Genomic DNA, 9,941 nt, shown 5'->3' on the forward strand with positions numbered 1-9,941 from the left:
CTACCAATGACCCATACCGCCCACTGACCTGATGACAGACGTGAGCTTCTGGTTCCAGTCGTCCAGGTCTTCCTGGTCGCTGGACATCAGGAGCAGTTTGGCTTTAGGGAAGGTCAACTGGAAGAAGAGATGACAGGATGGAGCTAGCTACTAGCTGCTACTAGCTAGCCTGAGGAGAGCCTCAGGCTAGCTAGTAGCTAGTAGTAGCAGGCGTCACACGCCGCAGCCGCCGCGCCACCACACCATATCTTTCTACAAAACTAATTATTAATGCTTCATAACACGGCGCCTCCTGCAGGAGAGCAGGAAGCAAGGCGCCGGTGGGGGTACCCACGCTGAGCAGGCCGCCGCGGCCCCGGGTGTGGCCGAACACCTTGTCCAGGGTGCAGTCCTGCAGGGGGAAGGCCTGCTCTCCACAGAAGCGGTCTGCGTGGGTGGGGTGCAGCGGGCTGCAGCGGCGGGCCTGCAGCAGCACGTCGGAGAACAGGAAGAACATCCTGGCCTTGGCCTCCGCGCCTTTCTGAGGAACCACCTTCAGCCAGCCCTCGCGGACGAACCACCGCCCTGCGACCACACGGGGAACACGCTCAGCGCCTCTGCCGCTACACATCTGCTGCCCCAAAAACATCTGGAGGACGATTTCTGAAACCAAGCTGGCTAAATGTTTACAGTTAGCCGCAGGCTACATGTTTACAGTTAGCCACAGGCTACATGATTACAGTTAGCTCCTGGCTAAATGTTTACAGTTAGCTCCTAGCTAAATGTTTACAGTTAGCTCCTAGCTAAATGTTTACAGTTAGCCACTGGCTACATGTTTACAATTAGCCACTGGCTACATGTTTACAGTTAGCCGGTGGCTAAATGTTTACAGTTTGCCGGTGGCTAAATGTTTACAGTTAGCTGCTAGCTACATGTTTACAGTTAGCTGCTAGCTACATGTTTACAGTTGTGATCAGAGGGTCGAACCTGAAGCCAAAACCTTCGTCTTTCGCCCCTTCAGCAGTTTCTGCACCCGGCGAAGCTGCAGGTCGTTGTCATGGCGCCGGCGGTTGTCTTGGATACGATGGGACACGTCCGTCACGGCGCTCACGGCTCCTGCAACAATAAAACTAACGTTGGACTTTATGCTAGATACCTTGATGCTGCAGCCGTTCCTCTTCATCTGGCGGGTTTTTAAGACGCGAGTAGAAAAAGTACTGACTGGAGATCTGCTGAAAGTCGGGGCGGCCGGGACTGGAATTAGCAGCCATGTCCTGCAGGAAGTGTTTATACCTGTCAGGGAACGATGGAGGAAACAAAGAGAAACAAAGAGAAATGAGATAAAAGCTGAGTGCAGGACAAATCTGGCAACATGAGAAAACAGAGACTGGAGGAAACACTGAGGCAGTGAGGAGGAGGAGGAGGAGGAGGAGGAGGACAAGTTTCGACATTTCTCTGGATTTTTGCTTTGAAGATCAAAGAAAGAAAGAAAGTTTTAAGAAGTTCTGACACCAATGAAAACTCCTGTTTTTTTCTTTTTCATAGTTGAACTTCCTCCTCCTTTGTTCAACCAACTTCCACCGTTGATAAATGACATTCTGTAGCTTCACACAATGAATCGACTCCTACTGATGGATTTCATTGATCCACAGAACCTGTAACATGATACTGAACCAAAACCAAAGTGAGATCAAAGCAGAGGTCTTACTGGTCGATCCGCTGGACGGGGAGCTGAAGCAGGTCCTCCAGCAGGAGGTGGTTGAACTCTGGACGAGCTTCCTGCAGTTTCTTGAAGCGTCTGAAGGCCTTGTTCTTCTTTAGCTGGATCTGAGCAGGAAACAAGACAAGAACCTCAGAGGAGGAGCAGCATTCTGATGTTCTGCAGTGTCGGCGGAAAGAAGCGTCCAATAAGACTTCAGGGCTGATTTATCATCATTCAAGGACTTTGATTCATTCTACAAGGTTTAGGGTCCCAGGGTCCAAGACCTGGTCCCGCTAACAGGACCAGGACCGACCAGGACCTCGTCTGGACCTCCGGGGGAGTAAAGCTCTGAATCCTCCTCGTCTGAACCAACTCCTGCTCTTTTTTTTTTTTCCCAAAAAAGTTTTTATTAATTTTTATAACATAGCACACAACAAAACACACACACAAAAAAAAAAAACACATCACACTGCCCGTTTAGAAAGAATTAACAAAGGTAAAGTAACCATCACACTATTACTCATGCTCAAAGGTCTTTGACATACAACATGAAAGGCCCCCAGACACTCTCAAAAACATTGTGTCTGCCCTTCAACACATAGGTGATCTTCTCCAATGGGAGTGTTGACAACATCTGCTGCCTCCACTGTTCCACAGAAGGTCCATGACTCTTTTTCCAAAATAGTGATATACATCTCTTAGCATTCAACTCCTGCTCTTTTGATGTTTTTTCAGCAAAAATCCCTTTGTATCGCCGACGGATCAAACCACCGCCATTTCTCACCCCGAGAGCGCGATCACGTGATTCTGGTGTGATCACGTGATCCCGGCGCGATCACGTGATCCCGGCGCGATCACGTGATCCCGGCGCGATCACGTGATCCCGGCGCGATCACGTGATCCCGGCGCGATCACGTGATCCCGGCGCGATCACGTGATTCCGGCGCGATCACGTGATTCCGGCGCGATCACGTGATTCCGGTGTGATCACGTGATTCCGGGTGATCACGTGATTCTGGTGTGATCACGTGATTCCGGTACGATCACGTGATTCCGGTACGATCAAGTGATTCTGGTGTGATCACATGATTCTGGTGTGATCACATGATTCCGGTGTGATCACGTGATTCCGGGTGATCACGTGATTCTGGTGTGATCACATGATTCCGGTGTGATCACGTGATTCCGGTGCGATCAAGTGATTCTGGTGTGATCACGTGATTCTGGTGTGATCACATGATTCCGGTGTGATCACGTGATTCCGGGTGATCACGTGATTCTGGTGTGATCACGTGATTCCGGTGTGATCACATGATTCCGGTGTGATCACGTGATTCCGGTGCGATCAAGTGATTCTGGTGCGATCACGTGATTCCGGTGCGATCACGTGATTCCGGCGCGATCACGTGATCCCGGCGTGATCCCGGCGTGGGAAGACGCCCGGCTCCTCCTCCTGCAGCTCAACGTGAGGAAACATTGAAAACAGCTCTTCTCTCAACACGGCTGCAGTTTTTACTCTTTATCTTTCCTCCTTCTCTTATTTGACGAATTCTTCACCTATTGTGTCATTTCAGTTCTGAACGGTGTTTGTTTCAGGCCGGACATATGTGTGCACACATACACACACACACACACACACACACACACAGACACACAGACACACACACACACACACACACACACACACACACACACACACACACACACACACACACACACACACACACACACACACACACACACACACACACACACACACACACACACACACACACACACACACACACACACACACGTACCTCCAGAACCTTCCTGGCGTTGTACATGTTGTCCACGTACGTGTTGTAGAGGTGCAGATGTGGACAGAACTGGTCCAGACCCGGTCCAAAGAAGCCGTTCTCCAAATGCACCAGCAGAGATCTACGACAACAAAACAACTTCAAGACCTTGAAAAGCCGGTTTGTCAGTCTTGAAGGTGAAACTGGATCCTAATTGCGACTTCATTCATTCACTCATTCATTCATTCATTCAAGTCAAGTAACTAATGATTGTTCATGGTCTCACAGTTAAAGACAGGAAAACACGTCATGAAGGGAATTCTCACTTTGTGGTTGTGAACAAATATGGAAATGACGACTTCTGGACGCCATGGAAATCTACAGCGAAACCCTGAGTGGAGCTCCATCAGAACCAGATCGGAACCAGATCAGAACCAGATCAGAACCAGATCAGAGTCCACAGACCCGCCCGGCAGGAGCACCAGAGAAAACTTACTGGTTTACTGAATGAATGGCTTGAATGGAGCTGAAGATGGCGTCTCTGATGTCCTGCTTCACGGTGCCTTTGGCCTTCAGGATCTCCACAAAGAACTGTGAGGAAGAGGAAGAGGAAGAGGAAGAGGAAGAGGAAGAGGAAGAGGAAGAGGAAAAGGAAGAGGAAGAGGAAGAGGAAGAGGAAGAGGAAGAGGAAGGCTGTAAACCTCCTGTCAGCAACAGAGCTTCACACTGCTGAAGATAGAAGATTCCATTAAAACCAGCATTTGACTGCAGAGATCATAAGAGTCTGGACATCAAAGAGTTCAGGCTCAAAGGTTTTTAAACCAGCCAGAGAAACGTACCCGTCCTGGAACCACACAGACCGCCACACAGTACCGGGGCAGCAGGGCCTCATATGAAGGCTTCAGAGCCCCGGCCCTCGGGGGCCAAACAGCAAGACTTTATCTCTGTTTATGGGTAATTTGCTGATTTGAAACCTTGAAGGCCGGTTCTGGAGAAGCTGAGGCTAAAAACCAGCAGGTTTCTACACGAGGACGTAGAATCTCGAAGCCCGTTAAACCGGGAAAATCCATCAATTAGCCACGTCGTGTTAAAAACCTGCAGTTCAAAGAGTTGGAAACAAAGCCGCGGCTTATTGTCCAGAAAATACGGGGATAAGAATTAAAAAAGAAGAATTGTTTGTACCGTCGGTGCTCGACCTTCACTAGTCAGGCAAACGGCGCCTGCTGCCCTGGTGGCCCAGTGACCCTGGTGACCTGGTGGCCTGCTGCCCTGGTGGCCCTGGTGACCTGGTGGCCTGCTGCCCTGGTGGCCCAGAGACCCTGGTGGCCCAGTGACCCTGCTGCCCTGGTGGCCCAGTGACCTGGTGGCCTGTTGCCCTGGTGGCCCTGGTGACCTGGTGGCCCAGAGACCCGGTGGCCCGGTGGCCCAGTGACCCGGTGCCATACGTACGGTGGAGACGAGCTGCAGCTGCTGGCAGTAGACCTGCTCAGTCTGGACCAGTTCTCTGGACGTCCGGCTGCGTTTCCTCTCCCAGCGCTGCCTCTGGTCCTGGAGGCTCAGAACCTCAACCGGGGGGGGCGGGGAGAAACTCATGGTGGCTGTGAGGAAGAGGAGGAGGAGGAGGAGGAGGAGGAGGAGCAGCAGCAGTCCAGCACAGCAGGCGACCTGCAACACACAGGGACATCGGGGCACCACCGCTTTTTAAAGCTGCATCTGTTCCACATGTGAAATGTTGGATGAACGTCGACACTTCATTAGGTCACGTTTCCTCAGTTTGGTCCTTTGATCTTCCTCAGGCCTCGCTCACGTTTTCCACCATTCACAATGTGTTTATTGACAACAAATCTGACCTGTTGTCAACCTGCCAAGATCCCTACAAGGGTTTCCGTGATGGTTATGGTACGTTTTGGACCCTGAAACAATGGAACCGAGTTGAAATCCAAGCAGCCTGGAAAGTCTGGAAGAGCCTTAATGCAGGAGCCTGGAAACGAGTTAATTATTCAGGATGAATTAATTCAGTCAGGATTTCTATTGAAGCTCCGCCTTCATGTGTGAAGAGACCCAAGAATTAACACGCAACTTTAATAACGAAGTATTATTGTTATGAAACTGTAGTTTATTAGACTTTATTGAACACCTCCACTTGTATAGAACTCTCACTTCATATAAAATCATCTCACTTCATATAAAATCATCTCACTTCATATAAAATCATCTCACTTCATATAAAATCATCTCACTTCATATAAAATCATCTCACTTCATATAAAATCATCTCACTTCATATAAAATCATCTCACTTCATATAAAATCATTTCACTTCATATAAAATCATTTCACTTCACTCGAAGTAGTTTTTAAGTGTGACGTCACAGACGTCCAGAAGTAGTTTTTAGGTGTGACGTCACAGACGTCCAGACATCCGGAGTCACGAGAAAGGTAAAGATTTACGTATTTTACCAAACGGAACCCGTCCAATCTGCCCCGTAGTGAAACGAGCAGTGGTTCTAGAGGCGAAGCGGCAGATGTGTGAACATCTGGAGGTTTTCTGGAGGGAACATGAAGTTTCTTTACCGTGTTTCTTCTGCTCTGCAGGAGCGACTCCCGTTCAAGCCTGGCGCGCTTTGGACCGCACGACTTCCGCCTTCCGGGCTGCGCTGTTTACGTGCGCTGTGATTGGCTGCTGGAGCCGCGGTGGGCGGGGCTACGCCTCGGGCTCAAGATCAGCTGTTTGCTTCATCGGGAGATGAACTGCAGATCAAAGAGGTGTCCTCAATAACCTGGAGCTTTATGACGTGGGTGTGTGTTTTTTTTTTAAGATTCCTAATTCTGAAAAAGTTTTTACCTGAAAAAATACGATCTGAAAGTGAATTTTTTTTAAAATGTGAAACAAATAAGATCCTAATTTGAAAACATGAAACCTGCGAGTGAAAAAATAGCACCTACATTTAAAAAATTATATCTAAGAGTGAAAAATGACAATAAAGGATTTTATCAAAAGAATTCCAGAGCTGAATCAGAATTACATGTAAAGTGAAAAAACTTTTCATACACTTGTTTTTATTTTAAATAGTGTTTTTAATTTCTCAAAAAAGATCAAACCTTGAACATTCAGTTTATATATATATATTTTTTTTTTATCACATTTTGTTTTTCAAATGAACAAACCTTGTGACCCGGACCAGCTCCACAGAGGAACAGGAACAGGAAGTAGGACAACAAAACCAAAAAAAGACATTTCCAGACCCCTAGGAGGCGCTAGTGGTTCCATGATCAATACAATACAAATACATCAACCGCAAATCTGATCAGGAGGTGGAGGTCAGAGGAGAGTGACATCACAGAGAGGAGTGACATCACAGAGAGGAGTGACATCATGAAGAGAGTGACATCATGAGGAGTAACATCATGAAGATAGTGACATCATGAGGAGAGTGACATCACAGAGGAGAGTGACATCATCAAGAGAGTGACATCACAGTGGAGAGTGACATCACAGAGGAGAGTGACATCATGAAGAGAGTGACATCATGAGGAGAGTGACATCACAGAGGAGGAGTCCAAATTAAAAAAAAGACATTGGGAAATACTTTGTTTCTGGATTTACTGGATTCCTGTTGATAAAACTGTGATGAGAAAGACTTTATATTGTTAATCGAGGCGACAGAGTTTCACATTTTAACATTTCCAGGTGGAGGCGTGGCTCCAGAGTTTTACATGTGAACATGTTCAGGTGGAGGCGTGGCTCCAGAGTTTTACATGTGAACATGTCCAGGTGGAGGCGTGGCTCCAGAGTTTTACATGTGAACATGTCCAGGTGGAGGCGTGGCTCCAGAGTTTTACATGTGAACATGTCCAGGTGGAGGCGTGGCTCCAGAGTTTTACAAAGACAAAAGTGTGTCTTGGCTCAAAAAGGTAGAAAAACACTGAGCTAGTGGATCTTCTCGCCTGGATCATGATGTGTCTCAGCCGGAGACCTCTCCAAGATGGCGGCGCTGGAGGCCCGTCGACCGGCGCCACCTAGTGCTTCTGTCTGGGCAGGACAGCTGGTGGCTCCGTTGAAAGACAGAGGTTGCACCTGAGGCGGTCGGAAACAGGAGCGTTCACATGGTGTGCACAAGAACCCCCTGCTGGGCGGGGCCACGCCTCCATGAGGACTGTACAGACTCAACCTGACTCCGTCAGCTAACGTGCTCAATGTTTAAAAGCCTTCTTTTAGCCCTGGAAGCTCGGAACCTCCAGACCCTGTGACTCCGTTTCACCCACAAGAACCCTCGGTTCTCAGTGCTGCCCCCTGGAGGTTCCTGGGCTTCCTCCAGCAGAATGGAGGCGGGGCTTCAGCTCTCAGGCTCCTCCAATCAGGAAGCAGCTCTCAGGCTCCTCCCATCAGGAAGCAGCTCTCAGGCTCCTCCCATCAGGACATTTTCTGGTCCAGATGACGGAGGTTTACTGATGGAGGTTTACTGATGGAGGTTTACTGACGGAGGTCTACTGACGGAGGTTTACTGACGGAGGTTCCAGCTCCACCTCCTGTTCTTCACTACAAACCTTCACTTCTCCAGACGCCGTCGGGGGTGGAGCTCCACCAGCCGGACGCCTCCGTCGTCCCCGACCTCCACCTCTGCAGGGGACAGAGACACGTCTCACTTGTCTTTTCACTGGAGTGGACATGAGCATGATGGAGGATCACTGAGGTATGAACGGACCAGTCCCTGGTCCAGTGACTGGACCAGGGACTGGACCAGGGACTGGACCAGGGACTGGACCAGGGACAGGACCAGTCACTGGACCAATCACTGGACCAGGGACAGCACCAGTGATTGGACCAGTGACTGGACCAGGGACAGGACCAGTGACTGGACCAGGGACTGGTCCAGGTTCTGTTCAACCAGTAGAAAAGCGCCACTTGAGCAGCAGGTTTTTCTTCTTTTCTCCTTCTGTGTTTTTCTTCCAGGAATTCCTGATAAACCGTCGTCGACGACCAGGAAACGCAGCGACGCCACAAAACCAGTTTCATGTTCCTGGTCTCAGTAGAAACTCTCTGACCTCATTAACAACAAGTGACCTTTATCTAGAGAGATGATACCAGTGGTGGATGTCAAGGTCATGTTCACCCAGGTAACTGGTACCCTGGTATGTTAACCCAGGTAACTGGTACCCTGGTATGTTAACCCAGGTAACTGGTATGTTAACCCAGGTAACTGGTACCCTGGTATGTTAACCCAGGTACCTGGTACCCTGGTATGTTAACCCAGGTAACTGGTATGTTAACCCAGGTAACTGGTACCCTGGCGGACCATGAGCAGAAGTGGTAGGAAGGTGGAGGACAGACTCACGGAGCTCGTCCTGCAGGAAGCCGTCCGGCGGGTTGACGTACTTCATGGTGGACACGTCCAGTCTCCAGTTGTGGTTGGTGCACCTGACAGTCCTGTGGGGACACAGCAGGGGGTGACCAGGGGCCCTGGGGACCGAGGGGGGGTCCCCCCCCTCCTGCTACCAGTCCCGGGGTCTGACCTGCCGTCCAGATCCTCGATGTCTCTGACGAACAGCCCCCCCTGGTGCTTGCACTGGTTCTTGCAGGCCCTGAGACCCTGGTCGCTCTTGTAGATGATGTAGCGTCCGCCGTCCTCCAGGTTCTTCTTGAAGTTGACGCCGTCCTTCAGCGAGTCTGTCTCTGCGGGACGCAGCGAGAGCAGCTCCCTGACGGCCGGAGACGTCATTTCAACCTGGACAACAGGCGGAGACAAGTTTTCACTGGAAACGTTGTCATGGAAACGACATCTTGAGGTTACACTTTAAGACACGCCCCCTAAAACCTGAAAGGCTCATGATCAAAGAGTTCAAAAGAAAATGCAGATTTCCACAATTGTTGTCTGCCGATGCTCAGAATGAAAACGGCGTCAAACGTCTCTTTGTGCTGAATTTACAGCCAATCAGGACTCAAACAGTGAAAAGAGAAGTTAGCACACTGACTTTAAAGATCAAAGACATTGTTTTCAAATACCTGGAGCAGAAACCATACAGGTAAGGAGAGAGAGAAAGGTGTGGCATCAGTATGAAGAAGATCCAAGAAACAAGCTTGTTGTAAACCTCCAGTTCAGGTCCATCACGTGACTTTGATTAGATGATAAATCAGGAATTAATATTAATGTTGCATTAAACAAGAACTGATAAAACACTTGAACTGTTCAGATAAAACCAGAAGAAGAAGAATCTTGTAGGAAGTTCAAATGTTGCTGCTGAATCACGTCACACTGCTGCTGAAACATTTTAAAGTCGAACTAAAATATTAATCAGTTGAACAAACAATGATCCGGTTCTCACCAGTAAGACGTGACGAGGAAACACGTTTCCAGCACAGTTTGGTTTTGGCTCAGACTCTCAACACAAACTGACGAGTCCAGATCAAAGTGGAAGAACGAGTTTCTTCACCAGGAGTCGATTTTTCCTCGTGGAGCCAAAAGACGCTTCGAGTTCTGAAC

At 49.0% G+C, this 9,941-nt stretch overlaps 2 protein-coding genes across 2 annotated transcripts; both read right to left on the reverse strand.

The window, feature by feature from the left end:
• On the reverse strand, positions 1–5,052 carry arhgef39 (Rho guanine nucleotide exchange factor (GEF) 39; the record flags this gene model as incomplete). The annotated part of the gene is made up of 8 exons (XM_080518508.1): positions 1–117; positions 335–564; positions 967–1,095; positions 1,202–1,272; positions 1,688–1,806; positions 3,481–3,601; positions 3,956–4,050; positions 4,909–5,052. The coding sequence occupies 8 exons, from the start codon at positions 5,050–5,052 to the stop codon at positions 1–3; spliced, it is 1,026 nt and encodes a 341-aa protein (XP_080374634.1).
• Positions 5,053–7,499: 2,447 nt separating this feature from the next.
• On the reverse strand, positions 7,500–9,911 carry cmah (cytidine monophospho-N-acetylneuraminic acid hydroxylase). The gene is made up of 4 exons (XM_080518231.1): positions 9,784–9,911; positions 8,974–9,185; positions 8,796–8,887; positions 7,500–8,080 (listed from the first exon to the last, which is right to left on the reverse strand). Exons 2-4 carry the CDS (start codon positions 9,177–9,179, stop codon positions 8,010–8,012), a joined length of 369 nt encoding a protein of 122 aa, XP_080374357.1. The 5' UTR covers positions 9,180–9,185; positions 9,784–9,911; the 3' UTR covers positions 7,500–8,009.
• Positions 9,912–9,941: the final 30 nt, after the last annotated feature.

The sequence above is a fragment of the Blennius ocellaris genome, assembly GCF_963422515.1.
Source record: "Blennius ocellaris genome assembly, chromosome: 22".
Classification (NCBI taxonomy): domain Eukaryota; kingdom Metazoa; phylum Chordata; class Actinopteri; order Blenniiformes; family Blenniidae; genus Blennius; species Blennius ocellaris.

Bases quoted from the DNA above. Each gene is read 5' to 3' on its own strand.
- cmah (XM_080518231.1), bottom strand. From the start codon at position 9,179: ATGACGTCTCCGGCCGTCAGGGAGCTGCTCTCGCTGCGTCCCGCAGAG. The intron at 8,888-8,973 runs GTCAGACCCCGG...GTGTCCCCACAG, and splicing joins ATCGAGGATCTGGACGGCAG to GACTGTCAGGTGCACCAACC. The intron at 8,081-8,795 runs GTGAGTCTGTCC...TGTCCCCTGCAG, and splicing joins CTTCCTGCAGGACGAGCTCC to AGGTGGAGGTCGGGGACGAC.